The sequence below is a fragment of the Galeopterus variegatus genome, unplaced genomic scaffold (assembly GCF_000696425.1).
Source record: "Galeopterus variegatus unplaced genomic scaffold, G_variegatus-3.0.2 Scaffold638, whole genome shotgun sequence".
NCBI classification, from domain to species: domain Eukaryota; kingdom Metazoa; phylum Chordata; class Mammalia; order Dermoptera; family Cynocephalidae; genus Galeopterus; species Galeopterus variegatus.
In genome coordinates this window covers 189794-211953 of record NW_007726749.1, presented here as the reverse complement: position 1 = coordinate 211953, position 22160 = coordinate 189794, and the positions used below count along the sequence as shown (strand labels likewise).

General features: G+C 47.8%; 1 protein-coding gene across 1 annotated transcript in view; it reads right to left on the bottom strand.

The window, feature by feature from the left end:
- Positions 1–3116: 3116 nt before the first annotated feature.
- STXBP1 (syntaxin binding protein 1) overlaps positions 3117–22160 on the bottom strand; it is a 41477-nt gene continuing 22433 nt past the window's right edge. Inside the window, 7 exon segments of the mRNA XM_008570844.1 lie at positions 3117–5048; positions 12875–13029; positions 14843–14928; positions 16604–16705; positions 18131–18240; positions 19151–19289; positions 21385–21465. Coding sequence (XP_008569066.1) covers positions 4966–5048; positions 12875–13029; positions 14843–14928; positions 16604–16705; positions 18131–18240; positions 19151–19289; positions 21385–21465 — 756 coding nt within the window. The 3' untranslated portion in view covers positions 3117–4965.

Here is a 22160-nt window from a genome sequence, read left to right as displayed (position 1 = left end):
AGTTTGACTATGCTTGGTATTTCATAAAGTGGAATCATACAGTGTTTTTTTGTGACTGGCTTATTTCACTTAGTGTAATGTCCTCAGGGTTCATCCAGGTTGTAGCATGTGTCAGAATTTCCTTTCTTTTTAAGGCAGAATAATATTCCTTTAATATATATATTACATTTTGTTTATCCATTCGCCTGTTGATAGATACTTGGGTTGCTTCCACCTTTTGGCTATTGTGAATAACGCTGCTATGAATAAGTTGTACAAAGATCTCTTCAAGTCCCTTCTTTCAACTCTTGTGGGCACATATCCAGAAGTGGGATTACTGTATTACAAGGCAATTCTATGTTTAGTTTTTTTGAGGAACTGCCACATTGTTCTCCCCAGCAGCTGCACTGTTTTACAGTACCACCAACAGTGCACAAGGGTTCTGATTTCTCCTTATCCTCGCCAACACTTGCTATTTTCTGTTTTTTTGATAGTAGCCCTTGTAATGGGTATGAGGTAGTATCTCACTGTGGTTTAGATTTGCATTCCCCTAATGATTAGTGATGTTGAGCATGCTTTCATATGCTTATTGACTATTTGTGTATCTTCTTTGGAGAAATATCTATTCAAGTCTTTGCCCATTTTTATTTTATTTTTTTAAAGATTATCGGTAAGGGGATCTTAACCCTTGACTTGGTGCTGTCAGCACCATGCTCAGCCAGTGAGCTAACCAGCCATCCCTATATAGGATCTGAATCCGTAGCCTTGGTGTTATCAGCACCGCACTCTCCCGAGTGAGCCATGGACCGGCCCTCTAGTCTTTGCCCATTTTTAAATCAGGTTGTTTTTTGTTGCTTGAATGGTAGGAGTGCTTTATTTATTCTGGATATTAACCCCTTATCATATATACACTTTGCATATATTTTTTCCCATTCTGTGGGCTGCCTTCTGAGTCTATTGATTATGTCCTTTGATACACAATTTTTTTTTTTTTTTTTTTGTCAGCTGGCTGGAATGGGGATCCAAACCTGTGACCCTGGTGTTACCAGCACCACGCTCTCCCAAGTGAGCTAACCAGCCGGTCCAAAAGGTTTAAATTTCAAAGTAGAACAACTTATTTTTTCTTGTTTTGCCTGTGCCTGTGGTGTCTTCTGAACATATGATTTTAATGATACACAGATCAAGCATTATCTAAGCACTTCCCCTTCCCAAAGAGGCAGCCCTCCCATCAAGAGGGCTTGAATTCTGCTCATCACTCTTTGGTCCAGTTGTAAAAGGAATCCTATGTGTTGACAACTGTCCTCCCAATGTTGTTTGCCACTGACACTTCCCCCAGTCAAGAGTGTCATTTGCTCAGGGGATGCTGGAGATCAACAGCAGCTGATTTTACAAGCCTCTTGGCAACAGTATGTCTGGTGCCACTTTTTACCTAAAGAGCATGGGCAGCCACTATCCTGATACTGGCATTTACCATTCCCATGCACGTTTTTAAACATTTACAACATATGTATCCAAAAGCAATATACAGTGCTTTTCATGAGGTTTTAAAACTTCCCATAAATGCATCATTCTGTATGTACCCTTCCACACCTTGCTCTTTCACACAACATGATTTAGCATTATAAGCTTTGGTCTGTTTCAAACCCCTGCCCCTGCAAGGATATTTACCACAAGTGGAGACTTTTTGGAGGAATGGCCCAAAGTTTCGTCTGTGCTGTGTAATACAGGAGAACCAGGACTTTGGCCAGGAGTGTAAAAGACCACCATGCTCATTTGCTCTTAGGTGGCAGAGGGGGCGTGGAATGGAGAAATGTGAAAGAAAGCTTTGGCCACCGGATGTCAGAAACAACCAGAGAGAGACTATACAGCCACTTCCACAGGCCTGGAGGGACAGATGACCCTGGGAAGGAGAAAACTGTTGGTTTTACTGTAATGAAAACTCAATTTAGGACAATTTAGGATTTAATAATTCTGATCTTGGATCTCATTCCAAGGAATTTTGGTTACTGGTGAAGTAGTTACTGATAGAAGACAGCAGATGGGAGTCTGTTGCTCCCTGGGGAGTAAGATTTGTGAATTACTGCATCTCTCTGAGCCTCAGCTTCCTCATCTGTAAAATGGGAGAGGACTCACCTAACAGGCAAGGTACATGAAGGGCCTGACATGGTCAACAAATGGTCATTGTCATCGTCACCTCCTTACAAGGCAAGTCTCACCAGCCTATGGCAGGGTGGTGGTGGTGCAAATTCCACCAACTGGCCTTGAATCACCAGATTCCTCAGTGCTCTGAAGGAGATCAGGATTTGAACGAGAGAGTAAGTAGGGTCAAAAAAGTAGAAACAGAAGTTCTACCAAGAAAGACCGGCCTGTGGCTCACTTGGGAGAGTGTGGTGCTGATAACACCAAGGCCATGGGTTCGGATCCGTATATAGGGATGGTCGGTTAGCTCACTTCAGAGAGTGTGGTGCTGACAACACCAAGTCAAGGGTTAAGATCCCCTTACCGGTCATCTTTAAAAAAAAAAAAAGTTCTACCAAGAACCCCACCCCCTCTGCCCAGCATTCCAGCAATTTTCCTTTGTGACCTGACCCCTGACTTTAGGGTCTACTCGCAGAGCTGGGCCAGTCTGTTGGCAGCCTTCCTAGGTCGCTAACAGGCTTCCTTCAAGATCAATAGGCCGTGCACTAGCTTCCAATCTGGAAAAGTCATTACTTGCCTGGTCTGGCCAGTGTGGCAGCAGGAACACAGTAGGAGCAGTCTCACTGCTTTAGAAGTCTTGCTGCATGCCCCAAGTACACTGGCACCACATGCTTGAGGAGGGAGCGTCTGCAAAGACAGAACCCTGTGGTGACTCAGACAGAGAGGCATTCAGAGTCAGGAGAAACAGGGTAACTGATGGAAGAACTGCCTCACTTCTAGGCAATGCCCTGTTGCTGCCAGAGGCCCAAACAAGCTTCATGGATTGCCCCCAGACGTGAGATAGCTATTGATCTAATGCAAGTTACAGTGACCTGGATCCAGAAGACTCAAGCTGCAGCTGGGGATGGCCAGCCTCCTCTGCAGTGGACCATTGCAGAAAGCTTTCTCCTTCTACTCTGCAAAGTAAAAGCAGACCGGCAGTCACCCTGGACACAGTGAATGGGCGCTGATTTCTTTATTTATTAGACTCGAGTGCTCTAGTACAGAATGGTACAGAGATGATACATGTTTGTGCTTCAATACTTTCAAACACTGAGATTCTGATAATTTTAAGGTAAACAAGTTTCAAGACAGACTAGCCTTTTAAAAATATCCTCTTGGTAAATTATTTTAATATAAATAACACAAAAAAGAAAACCAACGTGTTTGACAAACAAGGTCCTGAAGCATGAGCGTAGTTTGGTCAGAGGGAGGGAACAAAACAGGCAGTGACAGTAAGAAACAAACCAATGCAAGTACTTATAGTTCTGTCCTAAGGAAATAAGATATATTAAGGGGGAGAAGGGACACAGAGAGCAGAGACCTGAAAACTAGTCTGAGTGCAAAGGGCAGATTTCAAAGCCTTGAGAACACCACAATGCATCTAGCGGGCAGGGCCACGAGGTACTAGCATACACCACGTTTGCAACGACATCACGAGACACAATAATATACATACAATCTGTGGGGGTTAAAGGGAGGTGGGGGGGCTGGGCAAGGGACATTTTTGTGACTTCCACTGTCATTATATTTCATGACAACAGCAGCAGAACAAATGGTGTGCTCACCACTGGAGAGCAAGGACTGCTGAGTCCTGCGGATGGTGGGGCACCCTTCCTGCACTTGCTGCTTTAATTTTTGCTTTACAGCTAAGTTTTTACAGCTGAATTTTTACACAGAGAATAAAATGTTCATTTTCTCTTACAAGCACAATGACATATAACCTCATAATACACAAAATAAAGAATTAGGAAGTATCTTAAACTGAGGATAATCTAGCAAAAGTTGTTTGCTGGGGGAGTACAGAGTCTGTACGGATCCAACGGGCTATTCTTCAGGCCAAGTGCCCTTCTCTACAGCAGAGGGCCCCTTGACCAGAGCCTCCAGAACCCATCTGTTCCAACCCACTGCTGGCCCTTGAACTCCCCCTAGGCTGACCCGACTAAAGAGAATGAGCTGTTGGGGTGAGGGCGGGGAAGGAAGGGCTCTGGTCAGTAAGATCATGCCAGACTGCTTCTCCCAGACGGGGCTTTGCTCTCCACTTGTCCATGACTGGGTGCCATGACTGAGGAGAAGGATTTCCCTCAGGATCCCAGCACTGTGGGCACCAGCCAGGGAAGCAGCAGTGACAGGCTGTGGAAAGGGTGCTAGCCTGGCTTCACACGGATACTGCTAGCCCCACCCACAGCCACCCCACTGGGGCATGAGCCACTGGGAAATGCACAGAGGCCTGCTCCTCCTCACACCTCAAGAGACGTCCCCTGATTGTCACTTCCTGGCTTATCTAGACGAGGGCTGGCACCAAGGGGTAGGAGCTGGAGTGAAGGCAACAGATTAATCCTCAGTGTGAAATACTCCAAGAACACAGACATCTCTATGATTCCCAACAAGAACAACCCAAAACAAGTTTTTAAAAACACCCAAACTTCTGCCTTTCCATACTCAAGCAATTTGCACATGTTGCATAGGGTTATGTACAAGGTCACAGAATCATACATAAGGGGTAGAAGGCGTCCATTCATTCCAAACAGTTCAAAGACTTCTGCAGCATGATGCTTGCACATGAGCTTCTTCTTTTAGTTTACATATAGAAGATACTTTTTAAAAAACACAATGCATTATTTTCTTTTGTCTCAAGAAGAGGGCATCACTAAGCACGAGAACACAGTGGCGACAGTGCCGGCCAGGGCGTGCAGAGCTGGGGAGGCGACGGACGGAAAGTCAGCAAAGTAACCGCGTGCCTGGCAGCACAGGAGCTGCAGAGCACTGTGGGAAGAAGGGTTGTGTGTGGAGGGGCAGCTTATTTTTTTAACTGCTTATTTCTTCATCTGTTTTATTCAGTTTCTTCAGTGTGTCCAGCAGTTTCTGGGGGGTGAGAATGTGCGTGGATCCTGGGGGAGGCAGAGGAGACAGTGAGCTTGCTAGTTCTAGTTTTGAGCACTCTTCCCTCTCTGTGTTTCTTGATTCCCAGATCTGTACCTGCCCCCCGCCCCCACCCTGTCCTGGGTCTAGTGGAAGCAGGGAGGGGATCAGGGATTGGAGCTCTGTCACAATAGGCCTGGGGGACATTTAGGGACTGTGAATAAACAAAACACATCCTCTGGCTCAGGCAGGGTCCCAGGCTGTACCAAGGAATGAGCCACTTCTCCATCCAGGATCAGAGCCATCTGCCAGGAAATGGGCACCTGCAGTTCTAAGTCTCCATGGGCTCAAGGGGAAGCCAGGGAGAGAAATTCCAAACAGCATGACAGGGGAAAAAGTAGAGAATGGGACAGGGGTTGGTAGGGGGGCAGTGTGTGGAAAGAATGGTGCCTGGCAGAGGAAGTTGGTGGCAAAGCCCCCTGGGGGAATCCACAGACCCCTCGGAGCCACCCAATTGGGTGACACCTCCATGGTGGGTGGGACCTCAGGTGTGAAAGGGGAAGGGACGGGGGACCTGAGGCCTTACCTTGCAGAGACCGCACATTGTAAGTGATTAGAAATGCTTGCAAAAATTTAAGCTAATGGAATTAGATATAATTCTAAGGCAAAAATAAAAAAAGAGAAAAGAAAAAGAAATGAAGGCCTTTTTCATAAGGAGAGAGAGAGATCTAATAAGTGCAGTAAACAAAGATGCATGGACCGTGTGGTTTGGACATGGACTTGATCAAACAGAACGGAAGTGACTGGGGTGGGGTGTGAGCATGAGGCCCCCACACATGCAGCAGTGGGCTTCAAAGAAAGATCCTGGTGGAAGAAGAACTGAACAAAAGAGATCCGTACTTGAAAATGTGCCTCTCTGGAGACGTGGGCAAGGGAAGGGGCCTTCATGGGAGTCAGGAGCAGAAACCTCTGGATGCCAGATTTCTACCCCAAGGGCAGGCAAAAGAAGGCTTTGGCTGGCTGGTTGGGTGTGACTCCAATACCAGGGTCCCTATGCCTTTGACCACTACTTGCTCAGCTGAGCTAAGACTGCTAGAACTGTCGGCCTTTCTGCTCAATCCAGACCAGCAGAAACCATGTAAAGTACTATCTAGTGTGAGGGGCTTCTTCGCTCATCCTATTCTCTCCAGTTCAAGCCCCAGCCACCCACTTGCTGCTCTGAGTGAGCCACCAGTCCTCGGCTCCTTCCCAGGGACGCCGGCCTGATGCCCTGAGCATGCAGCTGGCAGCGGCCTGTACTCTGAGGCTGACTCTCCATCCTGCAGACCTGAGGCTCCTTAAGCAAACATGATGCAGGTTTCAGGAGTAGGTCCTGGGCATATTTATAGCACCTCTTTCCCCAGCAGTGCACTCATTGCTGTGACCTTACCAATCTTCCTACTAGCGCTGAAAGAGGTCAACGGCTGCCACACAAATGATGAAAAAGGACAAAATGTTACAAGGTTTGCCCCAAATTCTGAAGAGTGAGCCACTGCCAGAATGAGAGCCTTCCACATGTCACCCTGATGCAGGCTGTGTGTCTAGACAATAAAAGACAGCCTCTGCACATAGAATGTGGGGCTACCTTGTGAGCTTCCTAGTTAAAGGCAACAACCATGAGCGCAATGCCAGAGAACATAGTCCCTAACCTACCTCTCCTTTTCTATCCAACTGAGTCCAGGAAACAAGAAGCCAGACTTGACTGAGAGACAAAATCTAAAGGGGTTCCTCCGAGCAGATGCCTGTCCCAAAGTACTCCCTACCCTTGCTTACATGCAAATTTGGGATTTGGGAGAAGCCAGAAGAGGCTAGGGAATCAGTGCTCTAGAATTTTCTGATGTTAACTGATCACTGACCATCTGGTGTTCCAGTCTTGACTGAAGACGAAAAATTCCAGGGCCAAGTATTGGAGACAGTCAGTGAGATCTATAAGATTCTCAGCAACAGGCACGTTCCTGGGCCTCAATTTACCTGGCCTCTTAAAAGGGACCAGACTGGTTGGTATTTATCTAAATCACCTGAAATCCAGTTCTTGACACTCAATAATCTGTTTTGTTTTAATAACATTGGTCAAGATTTTTACCACCATGAACGCTGCAAATTGAGCCGGATGAATCTGTACTCCACATTTTGCAAATGTTCTCACTGGGAACCCACAGATGGCTGACCACGTTGGCCTTCCAGACGAGAGCATCAAGGGAGTTGTACTGCTCTGAGTGTCCCTTTTATTCCACAAAACTGGGAGATTATTCAATGTGAACAGCAGTCTCCAAAGACTAAGCTGAGGCCTAGCCAAATGGCTGTTTATATGTTTTCAAGGTTGTAGACTAGACACAGCAAGCTCCTTCTTTCTACACTGACAGAATGGAAAAATCAAAAGACTTCTCACAGACTCACTGGTCTAGTCATTCCTGAATTTGGCTGAAACAGCCTCCTGACTCAGAACATCCAGGGCAGTGCCAGACAACGTGTACGTTTGAAAGCAACCCAGGTGCGTTTGATGATCAGCCAGGTTTGGGAAACAGGGAACTGGCCCACCCCTCTGATCCCACAGATGGTAAAAATGAAGGCCAGAGCAGTAGATGCTTGCTCAGGGCAGGGTGGTGGCACGGCCAGGCCCAGAAGCCATGGCTCTGGTCTCTCCGTGACCTCCTAGGACGGGAGGGGACGTGCAAGTGAGTGCTTAAATAGCAGCTGGGCAGTAGGTTGGCTCTGAACTCACATTCTAATCTTTTTTTTTTAAAAGATGACCGGTAAGGGGATCTTAACCCTTGACTTGGTGTTGTCAGCACCACGCTCAGCCAGTGAGCGAACTGGCCATCCCTACATATGGGATCCGAACCCGGGGCCTTGGTGTTATCAGCACCGCACTCTCCCGAGTGAGCCACGGGCCGGCCCCACATTCTAATCTTAGTGTCTCAATGAAAAATCAAACTTACCTGACCCCAATCTGGAATAAAGCAAAATATTTCATATTAAAACACAAGAACTTTCTCCCAAGTGGTACCTGTAATACGATAGGTCTAATCCAGCCTTTCAGTTCTCTTTCACTTGCTCTGACAGCCTCCTGGAGATTTCTTAATAATAGGTACTTTTAACATAAACCAACCAGAGCACAGAGGTAAAAATCTAATCAAAAGACTTCATTTCTGGGCTGGCCCATGGCTCACTTGGGAGAGCGTGGTGCTGACAACACCAAGTAAAGGGTTAAGATCCCCTTACTGGTCATCTTTTTAAAAAAAAAAAAAAAGATTTCATTTCTTAGAAAATTTGGAGGGGCAATTAGCGGGGATTAAGATGAGATGTGGTGGTTAACCCAGACCTCTGGGGAGCTGGCCTCGGCTACCGGAGAGAGAGGGGCTGGGAGGACATGGTAAGGCCCTTTCACCCATGCATGATACCTGCTGGGAACACTCTCATTCACTGCTGCACAGGAAAACTCTTAAAAGATAAGTTGCCACAATACCAATATTTAGGAGAAAACTCAGGCTCTCTAACATTCCGTGTTGTCCTGTGCTTTTGTTCCCTGGATGATCAGAACAGAAGGGGCACTGGGGCCGGCCCGGTGGCGCACTGGATAGTGCGCCGCTTGGGAAGCGCGGCGGCGCTCCCGCCCGAGGGTTCGGATCCCACATACAGACCGGTTCCCGCTCACTGGCTGAGCGAGGCGCGGGAGCAACACCGAGGGTTGCGATCCGTTGCCGGACACGGAAAAAGACAAAAAACAAAAAAAAAAAAAAAAAAAAAAAAAAAAAAGAACAGAAGGGGCACGTCAGATTTTCATCTGCTTTCTAACCTCACTGGCATTAGGGCTCTGTGCCTCTCTTCTTAACTGAACTCTCTAAAATCCAACACTGCCCAGAAAATTGTTTCGGAAGCCAAAAACATACAACCAGAGCCTATCTGCTCTTTGTTCTGCTGGCAGCTGAGACCCTTTCTGCTAATCCAATATAGAACAAAGGAAAATATTCTGCATAGGAGAGGCTTCTTTCGAAGCTGGAAATCCCAGACTTAACCCTAGCAGGAGCCCTTGGGGTTCAGGTTTGTGGTTATTTCAGATCCTGCAAGTGGTCTGCTGTTGCTGCAGTCTCGACTGAACACTTTAGAAATCTTAAAATACATCTTTCTGCAAATACCATCCACCTACATTCCATGTGCAAACAGAACCAGATGTCTCAGATTTACAGCCTATCAAGGTGCTTCTAAGGAATGACTTTTTTTTTTTAACTGCTTTTATTTATGACTTTTTAACTGCTTTCCAGGGGAAGGCAAGCCCAGGCAGGATGGGAGCTGCCGCCCATGGCCATCCCCACCTCCACTTCCCTGGCTCCTGACTGCTGGCTGTTCCTTAGCTCACTGCTACGTGGAGCCGCTGTCTCTCTGCCAAGGAGAGGATGGAAGAGGAGACAGCCTACCTTTCGGATGGAGCACCATTTTCTTTCTATAAACAAGCACACTTCCAATGTTATCTAGCCCAGGTCCTGATGGGCCGTTCCCCTGAGGATCACCAGAACCTGAGAGCGTGGGTAGGATTGCATGGTTCGAGGCACAAATCTGAATTACTGAATTTACAGACTGTCAGGGCTCAAAGGAGTGCTGGGGTGCTGTGATCCAGCTTCCCTATGATCATCTGCTGTGGCCCAGAGAGTGGGGGTAACCTCTCGCAGTCACAGTCAACGGGAGCTTGCAGAGAAGCTGGGGCTGGAGTCCAGGTCTCTCTCCGCTGCACACAGATGACTCACACTCTGTGACTCACTGGGCCACATCTCAGCTCAAAGTGAAAGGGGCATTTTCAGGGTCCATCGTCAAGGCAAAGTCAGGTACACAAAATGTGGCCTCATCACAGAATTTATAACAGAGCTCAGGAGTGACTACTGCTGCGATGGAGTGCTCCAGCATCAGCTTGCCGTTTAAACACATCGTAAGAGGTTCCCAGCATATACGAAGGATGGAAAGAGAGAGGAAAGAACAAGGACAATTTTGAAGACCAAAATGTAGATAGTCTATCCACAGACAATGGGTTCTGGAAACAGGGGTGGTGGGGGAGAGAAGACAACTGTTTAGAACTGTACAGCATATCAAGAATAGATTTCTACTGAAGGCTCTCAGACCTTTCCAAGAGCCTTCAGTGGGAGAGAGGGGTGTGATTGATTACTCGACTCTTGAAAGGATCCACAAGAGAATTAAAATAAAGGCAATCACTGAAAGAACAAATGACTATTAAGTATGTTTTGTACAGAGAAACACGAGTCAAAGGTCTTCCCACTGAAGACTGGAGTTCATCAAGCACCTGGCGGCTTGTTACCTCGTCGCCCCACAGAACTTGAGAAGTGCCTGTCCTAGGAAAAGGTACTCACACGTCTAACCACCATTGATCTGGAGCCTATTCTGACGCTCTCTGCCAAGCCTCCCTCCAGATCAGGTGCCTGCAGGTATCTCCACCAGCTGTCTGCCTTCTTGGCCACGGCCTTCCCCTGCGTGTTGGCTGGCCTCATTCTCAAACTCACGCACCCACAAAGGGTGCTAACTGATTCAGCCCTGGGCCAGCAGGCTCGGGCACCATGCCTCGGTATCCCTCAACCTCCAGCTCCCTCTGTAGTTAAAACGCAGCAGGTGGCCTGCAGCTGTGTGACTGAGCAGCATGTAACCCAGGGCATGAGCGAGCTGGCACATTGGAGCCCAGGGGGGTTCATTGCAGGGTGTGAAGGTGGCACTGGACACATTTTCAATCGGTGGTAAAAACTGCAAGCATTTTCTTGTTTAAAAAAGAAATAAAAAAATAATAAACTAAAAAGGGAAAAATAAAAAGAGTGACGGAATAATCAAAGAAAACCCTTCAGAGTGGAAGAGTTTCTTTTCTGTAATAAGCTGCTTTTACTTTGTTTCTTTGGCTCTCACTCCATTGTTGGAGCCTGATCCTCAAAAGATACCCTAGAGGACTCCCTGAAGTCGGGGTGTCTCAGGTCCATGAGAAATTTGGTGGGAGTAAGAATATGAGTAGAACCTGCGGGAGAACAGAGGCCAGCTGACTGCTTGAACAAAGGTATGTCACAGGAACATGCCAACTTAGGCCTACATTTTCTGCAGCCAATGAGGTATGAGAAAGCACGACACACGCACACACACGTGCGAGCACACACACAAGCACACACACGCCCACAGCGGCGAGGCGGAGGTCATGCAGAAGCGGGTGAGGCCACACAGCGGACATCAGCTGTCTGCACAGTTTCCTCTGTGAATCTGCCTGGGCAACTTCACATCCCCAGTTTCCACCTCCCAACAGGGAACCTTGAGTCAGGTCCGAAGGTGAAGAGAAGGAATTACACCCAAAGCCTGGCTGTGACAGCTTCTGTCCAGGAAAGCTGTGTTTGAGCTCAAAATTATCCAACGCATTCATGCAACACATATGCAAGCAGGGAACAGAGGGCTTTGTCACGGGGGCAGACACAATGAAAAGGAAAAAACAATTATAGGGCGAACTGGTGACCAGACCAGGGAAGCTTGAGGGAGTTTGGCAGGGTATGTACAGTCTCCCCAGTGGATTGTGGTATCAAGAAGGAGGGTTGACAGCCCCAGGTCCATTTTGGTAAACCCAGGAACAGCCATATGGACTGCTCTATGGAGAATGCTTGCTTGGATAGTGGGGATGGGGTGTGGGGTACTGTGACTTGGTCACCCCAAACTGGAGGTATAAAACTGACACTTGCTATCAGGGTAATGAGTGTGCCTGGGATTCTGACCAGCAGTGAGTATACGGGGGACCTATGACCTATGGGGGAGGTCAGAGAAGCCTTCCCAGATGGTGCAGTTCAGGGCCTCTCCCACAGCAGCTCATGTTAAATGGCCTATGAGGCAATCCTCAGGCCCTGGAGAGTAGAATTTCCCACTGGGTGCAGAGCACACCCCCTCCAAAGGCAGACCAAGAACCCTGGCCTCATGCCTCACTCAGCATGAGTTGTACCCGCTGAGGATGGAGCCTGGCCAGGGCAGTACACGTAACAGCCTCTTGCCAATCAAGGTCAACAGGGACCCTGGGCAGGTGCGACTCCATTTTGCTAAGGGCAGGAGGGATGAAAAGAAAGGCATCTGGAGAAAGCAAGATTTTTCTCAGCTCACTCTTCCAGCCCTAGAAATTGCAGAAGCTCCTGAAGGCATGAAAAAGGAGAAAAACCACCTGCTGCATCAAACCACCTCTTAAGAGCTGCTTCTTTTCTGGAAAACTAACAGGCAAAACCAGAGAGGGCATGGCAGACCTGGAAAATGGCAGGAACAGGCTGTGGGGGCCCTTAGCAGAGTCCCACAGCCAGGCTGATGGGTTCGAGGCAATACCTGCTCCCTCGCTGTACAGCAATCTCTGGCTGATGCACGGCAGGAGGAGGGTCGTGATCTACCTGCTATTGACTGAACGTCTCCTGTGCATGAGGCCCACTGCTGGGAAACTGACAAATCTCACCTGAGGCCTAGTGCAGGGCTCTAAGTGGGTGCTCTTAACCCCATTTTGTTGGGAAAGGAAATGGTAGCTTGCAGAGGTCATGTCAGTGGCTCAAGGTGATCCCACTTGGCACTAGTAGAGCACCGATTTGAGCCTGAGTCTACTAGACAATACGACCAGACACTTCTCCCTTATGATGCTGCCTTTCAGCAAGAGACACAGGAGAAGGAACCCTTTGACCCTTAGCTTCCACCATCCGCAAACAGTTCCCCAGAGACTAAATTTTGCCCGGGTAATGAAGAGTCTACTACAGAATGCAACACCAAAGCATGGGATGGAGTCCAACGCGATGAAGCAGCCACCCCGGAAAGCATGCCCACTCACCTATCAGCACCTCCCACTTGCCATTGGCTTGGGTCACCTCATATGCACAGCGCATCTCATTCAGGCTCACACCCCCAAGGATGAAAATAATGAGGCGGGGGCCGCTGCGGTACTCCCCCGGGGCCTTATTCTTATGCCAGTGCCCATAGCGGGCGCTGAGGAGAAAAAGAGAGAGAAATTAATTATGTATCTAGTGCTTCATACTTCAGTGGTTTATTTTCACATTAATTCTGTACATCAATACCCCAAACAAAGTAGACACTTAGTAGTGCTGGCTAAATTTCACTGCAATGCGATTTTCAAGTGGTTTCACTGCTGGGAGAAGAGTCACTACAAGCGCCTGTGCTGTGACCTTGTCACTCTCTTAGAAATATGCAGGTTCTGTCCACAGCATCAGCTGCATGATGTTCATGCAGGTATCGATGACTCCATAGCATGTATATTTCTGAGCATGTTGGGACATTCTGCCAGCAGTGGGCAGTGATGACAGAGTGTGAAGTCTGCCTTCAGGCTGGCACATCTATTCCCTGGACAAACATGTCCCAAGTGAGTGCCTCAGATGGGCTGGGACCTCCCCAGCCTGTTTCTCCTGGAGATACAGCCCGTTTCTCCTGGAGATACAGCCCTTGCCCACCAAGAGACTGCAGCTTAACAGGATGGTTGGGGAGAAGGAAGCAGGTCCAAATCGTGCTATGTTGAAAGCTCAGTGCCATGGGGACAAGCACAGGGGAAGCCATGGAGCCCTGTCCAGGCATCACTGGGGGAGGCTTCCCTGGTGGCACTGAGCTGCCTCCTGAAAAATGCAGCTGTCGTCAGGGAAGGATATTCCAGTGGTGGGGTGGCTCCCGGGGGGGCTGCCCTCAACAGGTCTTTACCCTGGACTCAGTAACAGAGAGGAATGGACTGCTTCCAGGGTAAGAAAGTGGGCAAAAGAAAACAAGGGAGCAAGTCTCCTCCGGATACTGATGTGCTTTGCCCTTCTTCCTGATTATGACAGCATTGCCGTCACTGCCAAATCTGGAGGGCAAAGTGGGGGCATGGGGCAGGGGACGATTAGGGCCAGCACAGAGAATCTCGCAATCACTTCCTTTCCCTGTGCAATCATTTGATATCCTGCTGATATAATTTGATACCGACGAGCTTGGCTGTGGCACTACTTGGGACTCTGTATTTTATTCCAGGTCTGGCAATAAACATTCCCCCTCCACTACCATCAGAGGGGTTGCACCATGCCACAGATACCACCACAGGCCTTTGGCCTAGGCCCAGGAGAAGGCTAAAAGAGAAGACAGAAAAAGGAGGGGCAAGAGAGAGAACAGGCGGGAAAAGGTGAGAAGAGGGACAAAGAGGTACTCGTCCTAAGGAGTGTCAATCTGGGAATGGCACGGTCACCACTGCTGGGGTGACCCTCTCTGGAGCTGCTAACCCTACTGTCCCAAGCTCACGTGTAGCCCTGACCATTCTCAGGAGCCATTGTACGGATGTACACAGTTTACCCATTCATCAGGTGGTGGATATTCCGGTTGTTTCCACACTTGAGCTATGATGAGTAACGCTGCTGTGAACACCGGGGTACTGCAATTGTAAACAGCGTGCTTAGGGAGGATCGGAGAAGGAAGCACTTGAGGGCAGATATATCTGGGGACCGACACTCAGGCAAAGGAAAAGCAAGTGCAAAGGTCCTGAGGCAGAAACAGGCCTGGCTTGTTCAGGGCAGAGCAAGGAGGCTGGTGTGGCTGGAGTGGAGTGAAGGGAGCATGAGGAAGGAGTCAGAGGAGATGGGAAGCCAGAGGGTGTAGGACTGCGTGGGCTGCTGGAAGGACTTGGCCTGCACTCTGGCTGTGACAAGAAGCTGCAGGAGGTTCTTGTGGATCATGCCGCCTCACAGCGGGCGGCTGCACAGCTGACATCAGACCACAGAAGGCCCCATCTGTTCTCTCCTTGGCTGCTCAGGGGTTTCTCGCCTACCTGACAGCAGTGGTACTAAAGGAGGCAGAGGAGCGCGTAGAGATGTAAGGATAGTGTTTGGTGTCAAGTTTGTCCTCAATAGTGTCCTGGAAAGAAAAAAGACAGATGTGAGGTCTGCCATCTGTTCCAAAAGGGCTGACAGGAACCAAGGAGAGATGATTTGAAGAACAAGTCAGTTAGCAAAAACTACCACCAGGTTTGCAACACCAGTGTCGTCCCTGCTGCCAGGGGGGCCAAGCAGATGTTCCGTAACCAGCTGCTATGCTGAGATAAGTTTGTAGGTCTGCGCTTCAAGAGAAGTGTTTTTTTTAAAAAAACAAAGCATTAATGTTTTTTGCTTCTCTTCCAATTTATTCTTTTTTTACAATCTACATGAGGTTACAAATGTTGCATTTTGTCCACTAAGTTCCTCACACTTGCCATCAGCCTGGTATAAACTTGGAACAGGCAGGGTCTCTCTGGCAGGGGAATGCCTTACCTTATCCCTGCATTTTTCAAGGATCTAATTACTTGGTGGGTGGGTTCCCGCTATCCACCTCCTGCTGCCTAGAAATCCACACTCCTCCTAACAGCTACCATGGGAAGCCCACACACGTCTCTGGGGGGGATCGGGAGTAAGGGGATAAAAAGGGGACAGAGGAGATAGGAAGGGATGAGGCAGAAGGGCTGGCTTTGTCTATTCCACTAGGCAAATACATGTAATTGGTTTCCAGATGTTTTGTGTTTACCTATCCTTTTGGTTTGTGAGTTTTAAAAATAGGAAGCTGACTCACTCTATATATTTAAAATGTATTTATTTCAATGTATAACTCAGTAGGAACACCTGGGTTGCTACCAATTAATGCAGTGAGCCTGGGTAAGCCCCTTCCTTCTCTGCACTCCAGTTTTGTTTGCCCAGTGCAGAAATTGGGCAGATTCTCTCCAAGTCCAAAGATCTACTGGTACAGGCTTCTGTGTGGGGTTTCCTCCCGCTATTGGAAGAGAAGGGAGCGGCACCACAGGGCTGCTGTGAAGCCCACAACCTCACGGAACCTTCCAGCCAACAAACACAGAATGCCTGCTGCATGCAAGACTCCAGGCCAGAGGACACAGCATGTGGGGGCAGGACCAACGTATAAAAAAATGACCCAAAACACAGAGCAGCACACATGCTACAGGAGTTCAGAGGAGGCCTCCATGGAGCTAAGTGGTCAGACGGGTAGGGCAGCTCATGAAAACGGTGAGAACTGAAAGGGACTTTGAAGGAAAGCAGGACTCAGGAAATGGACAGAAGAGTGGAGGTCCGATCTGCTGGCATGTGGAGGCTTAGGAGGAGGCAGTGGGAGAGTAGGCAGGGGCAGGCTGGGTTTCATTCCAGAGGCCCTGCATGCCCGGCTGAGGTGTGCAGCGTGGCACGCCATGTCTCAGTGTGCCACTTGTGCGTGTGCCTCATCTGACCTTTGAGACACTGTGATGTGCTTGCCTTCTGTGGATATGGTATCACCAAGCAGTCTCTATAATATGGGGCTATATCCTCCAAGACATGAACAACAAATGGATCTTGGGGATCTGCATCTGTCCGTCTCTCAGCTCCTCATAAATGCTCCAGACAAGGTGTGCTGTGAGGCCAAAAGAGCCCTGGAGACCTGGGTGGAAATCCTCAAGGGAAGAAAACCCCAGTGTGTCACTGCCACTTTTGAGCAGGTGAAGTTGGAAGCATCTGGGCTGTAACATGAACAGCCCTGGGCCCTGGTTCTTCCTCACCACACCCCCATCACTGACCTCCATGATGTCTTTAATAATTGGGGTCCATCGGGAGAGCTGGTAGGTCTGCTCGCTGATGCGCTCCTTCCGCTCTGGCTTGCTCCTGCGACGCAGTGTGGACTAAACGCAAACACACACAAGAGGAGACTCGAGTCAGAAGCCACTTGGGCCCTAGGTGACTTCCACTGATCTCTGGACATTTTATCAAGGACTCCCTTCAGAGTTAGCACTGGCAAAGAGTGATAAGGGAGAAGGGCTTCCCTGGAACAGCCCCAAACGTGCCCCTTCTAAGAACCTGGAGCAAACCTGGTTCTTTAAAGTCAAGAAAAATGGCAAATGTGGGTCAAATAAATAAGTCCCATTGTTTTAAAAAAACTTTTTTTTTGTTTGGAGGGGCAGCACATGAATTCTGTTCTGCTCAACTTTTCTGTAAACATAAAATTGCTAAAAAGTACAAGGGTACTTCAAAAGTTCGTGGAAAAATAGAATTAAAAGATAATACGAATCTTTCCATGAACTTTTTGAAGTACCTGCATGTATTTTAAAAAAATGGTTTGTTGTCTATCACAGGAGAAAATACTACTTTGGGCCGGCCTGGTGGCGCACTCGGTAGAGTGCGGCGCTTGGGAGCACGGCGGCGCTCCCGCCGAGGGTTCGGATCCCATATAGAGAACGGTCTGCTCGCTGGTTGAGCGCGGTGCGGGCGCGACACCGAGGGTTGCGATCCTGTTGCCGGTCACAAAAAAAGACAAAAAGGAAAAAAAAAGAAAATACTACTTTGGGTATGACTTATTCTTTGATTTCATTTCAATAGCATGGGTTGTATTGAATGAGTCATCTCCATTATCATTCTGATCCCTCTTGTGAACAAGGGTCTGAAAACACCAAACTACTGCCAGTTACAGATTTATGGTCTGGTGGCAACAGAACAAAGCTGTTAAGATTCCAGAGGGAGTACATGTGCGATTCTAGCTGTATTAGCAAACCGACTGCCTGTAGAAAGCAAGCACACAGTGGGCTCCCACAGGTGAGGTCGTAGCAGAGTGCTTTGGACGGGTCCTGGTGGGCCCAACCTGTGCCTCTTCTAGAGCAAGTGGTGTGGTCCAGGCCTCCCAGACAACCTGCTCTGACTTGGTTCTGAATCACACCAGTGCAGAAGACTCAGAGGTGGTAAAACTGTTCAACTCTAAATATCCTGTTCTCATCCTCACAGAAGATGCTGAGTCTAAGGTGTCCAAAGGTAAAGCCAGACTGACCTCAAGATAAGACGGATGAAACCAGGGTGATCCCTGTTTTGGTTTGGTTCGGAGACATAGCTAAGTTTTAACGAATGCACGACTCCCTGATGTGCACGCCTAGGTTTGTGACTTTGTGCCTCTATTTTATTTATACCTTTACACCTTTATCCTTCTGATTTCATCTGTCCTTGAAGCTGAGTGTGGGTGTGAGTGTGTGTCATAAGATGTCACGATTAAGCAAAAGTAGACAAGACATGCCTGCTGCCTGCTTCCCTCCTCCCTCCCCGTGAGCAGAGCAGACCCTTACATCTGTGACGATGGGCACACCGAGGTGAGCCATGTTGGTGATGATCTCACTGTCCTCCGGGGGAATCTGGGCATGCTGGATCAGTTTGTTCAGGTTTTCCTCGGTGATGCCTGAGGGAACAAGACACCCAATCACCACACCCCCCCACCATGCGTCACAACACTCAGAGCTGAGTCCATCGCCTAGGGCTGGAGGGTAGCCCTTCTTCTCCTCAGGGTTAGTGGACATGAATCTGTCTACCACATCAACTTTACTGTAAGACAAAGACAGAATAAGGATCCCAAGTCTGCTCAAGCCACTCTGTCCCAAGTGATGAGCATCAGCAACTGCCCCCCATGGTCTGTACAGTAGCTTGTCGCTTAGTGATGGGAATACATTCTGAGACATGCGTTCTGGGCGATTTCATCATCATGCAATCATAGTATGTACTTGCACAAACCTAGGTGGCATACCTACTACACCCCAAGGCTATATGGCACAGCCATATATGATCACCGCTGCGTGTGCGGTCTGTTGTTGTGTGCTGCATGACTGTATTTCCATCTGTCCCCTGCTTCTCAGCATTCCCTGCCCACACCTGCCCTGCATCAAAGTCAAATTGGACAAGGGAGTCCTATCCATCTTTTGCACAATGAACACACCTGGGCAACTATAATATGGGTAAAAATCAGTTCTTTAAAGGCTGAGATTACAAATGTAATGCAAGTTAAAAATACCTGGGATGTAGAGCTCTAGTAAACTGGCCATAAAACCAGTCAGCCCTCCCTTCTCTCCTGAGCCCTGTCCCCTTCTGTACGTTCCATGCCAGTTAGTAACTCTAGAGTTATGCAGGATGTTCAGCCTCTAGTTGCGACTGACTTGCCTACACTGCACTTTCCAAAACAGAAAATGCCCTAGGATATTCTTTTCCTTTCCCTTTCCACATCTTTTAAACAACTTTTCTGCTGTTTTTTTCTCTCAGCTGTTGTAATTTCCCCAAGAAAGGGCCAATCCCCTCCTCTAGACCCCACCATTCCTAACCATTCTTCAAAAAGATGTAGAGAAGGATGATGCGGATTTTGTCATAAGTGCTGACGTTGGCATCCAGCAGAATGGGGACGATGGCTCGCATGGGATCCTTGATCTTCTCTCCCTCGGCGTCAGTACCCATGGCCAGATCCTGCAGAAAACACACTTGTTGGCCCCATTTCTGGTGACAGTTGGGAGATGGTGGCTCTTAGGAAATTCATGAGATCCATAAATGTCTGGGATTGGCTGGGGAAGGTCTTAAACAGCGGCTTCTGCTCTCACAAGGCACTGCAATTAGCACGAGTGTGATCAGCATGTTTCCTACAGCATGAGTGAGAGTGGATGAAAGCCCCAAAGCTTCACCTCCTCAAAACAGAAACCACAATGATTTGCCTACTTGCTTAAAGGTAGCCTGTTCCCTGCAGGTGAGTGCCAGTGTACCTGTGCCAATTCCTCGGTAAAGACTCAATCTTGGCAGGTCTTCTAGCAGCACAAGGCCCTACTGAGGGATGCCCTTCCCTCCTAGGAAAAGCTTGGGCATTTTAAGGTGTCTCTGTGTGGCGAGATTCTTTCCACTCTGTTTCCTCTGGCATCAAAGGACATGCTTTTTGAGTTTTAACTTCTGTTCTTAATCTTTCTACCATTTTTTAAGGATTAGGAGGAAAAAAAAAAAGAGGCCCCAAAGCTGCAAATCCCAACCCTGGGAGATGAAGGAAGAGAAACAGGCTGACAAAAGAACTGGAGATACGAGTTTTAACTTCTGTTCTTAATCTTTCTACCATTTTTTAAGGATTAGGAGGAAAAAAAAAAGAGGCCCCAAAGCTGCAAATCCCAACCCTGGGAGATGAAGGAAGAGAAACAGGCTGACAAAAGAACTGGAGATACAAGAGGGTCCAGTGAGCACAAGTGACCATTCCCCCGCCCATGATTCAGGCAAGACTCAGATGCGGCGAAAGTAGCATGGCTGTCTCAGCAAGTCAAGAACCATTTGGTCTCGTCTCAGACACTCACAGCCATGGCTTCCTTTGTAGCTCGTAGGAAGTTGTCTGGAGGCTCCCGTTTTTCTCTCAAGATCCCAGGAGTCCATACAAATTATGATCTTGAGTGCATGGCCTCTTCCCAGTCTGGGTCTGAGGAAGGCGGGACACCTCTCATGGGCCTTTCACCTCTCAGTCCTACCCCCAGTCTCAACAGATGTTTGTTCCACAGGACCTGATTCTAACATTCTTTGTAAGTCCAGGTAAATGTAACTAGTTCAACGATACTGTTGAACACTTCTGAAAAATTTTAAACTTTCATTAATTAATCCCAAATTGCATTTTTACTGATCTAGGTATATAACCTGTTTTCTAGATGGTCAAGTTATTTTGGAGAGCACAGTTCGTGTTTGCTAAAACCACCTGGAAATGGATGGATTTTAGCAGGGCCACTTCCCCTTATACAATATTCAATGATCTTGGGGAGGGTGGCAGGGTATACAAACCTAAGCTGAGCCTGTCACATCAAACCAGAGGGTGTAAATCTTAGCTTCAAACTGAGAACCTTAGTTTTTCCTGTGAAAAGAGACTTTCAGTTGAGGCCTCAGAAGCTTTTAATGTCCTCTCTTCCCTTAGAAGTTGACCAATAGTTTAGTAGTGTTGTAACAATGACAGTGGAGGGTCAGGATTAGTGCTTCCACACAATACCCTGAAAAATGTCAACACTGTGATTTTCTTTTTGCAGATAAGGAAAATAAAGCACAAAGAAATAGGCACATCAAATAATCAGTGATGGAGATTGATCTCAAATCCCAAAATTTCTATTTATGATTCTAATTGTGATGAGTGATGCTTTGGCTGAATTTCTAACCTGCTACTGCACTATCTTTTCTTAGCCTCTAGGTCTCCAAAGCTGGCTTGGCAACAGCAGGAGGAAAATACATATAGAATATAAAATTCAGCCAGATCTGTCAATATAGGGCCCAGAACCCCATACATCTTTCAGCCATTCCAGGGAAAACAGATCCTTTGGGAAGAGTCAGGCATGCAAAATCCAAACAGCACAGCATTCCAGACCAATCTAGTCCCTACTATTGAGAGTGGAACCACACTAGCTCCAGAGAGTTGAGACAACGTGATCTAGTAGGATTTCCCATTTCTATTTCCTATGGTTCTGCAGGATGTTCAAGGTCAGATGTTAAAATTCAGCTGCATAAATGGGCATGGCAGAAGACTTGCCATGGCAGAAAGAGAAGGAAAGAGTCTTACCTGCTCCACTCGGCAGAGCTTATCTACGGTGCCTTGGTAATGCTTCATACAGTCCTCAGCAAGGTGTAGATGCGTGGAATACTAGGAAAAAGCACAAAAGAGTTCGTGATCAAGGAATTATCACTGAGCATCCACTTTATATGAAACACTGTGCTAGACACTACAGAGTCTCTAGCCTCATAAAGGAGATAAAACATGTATAAGCAGGTACACGAACATCACAAAGCAAAAAATGTTACATGTGAGGAGAGAGGAACAAACCACATTCTAAGAGTCAAGAGGAAAAAAGAAATCCTATATGAGGATAGGTGGTATGATGGTTTTACAATGTTTCCACAAATTCTTTGATACTCCTCCTTCCAGTAGGTGGAGTTTAATACCCCCCTCTTGAGTATGAGCTGACTTTAGTGACTCACTTCTAACAGTGTTAAGTAAGTAATGGCATGTGATGTCCAAGATCAGGACACGAAAGGCATTGTGACTTCCTCCTGGCTCTCTCAGATCACTCACTCTGGGGGAAGCCATGTCATGAGGACACTCAAGCAGCTCTGTGGAGAGGCCCCATGGTGAGGAACTGAGGCCTCCTGCCAACAGGAGGCTAATAGGAAGGATAAAGAAAAAGAAAGATAAAGAGGAGAAAAGAAAGTGATAGGAAATAAACTGCCTATCTTGGCTTTTCATTTCTTTTCAATAAAAATTGAAGACGGGCTGGCCTGGTGGCGCACTGGAGAGTGCGCCACTTGGGAGTGTGGCGGCGCTCCCACCGAGGGTTTGGA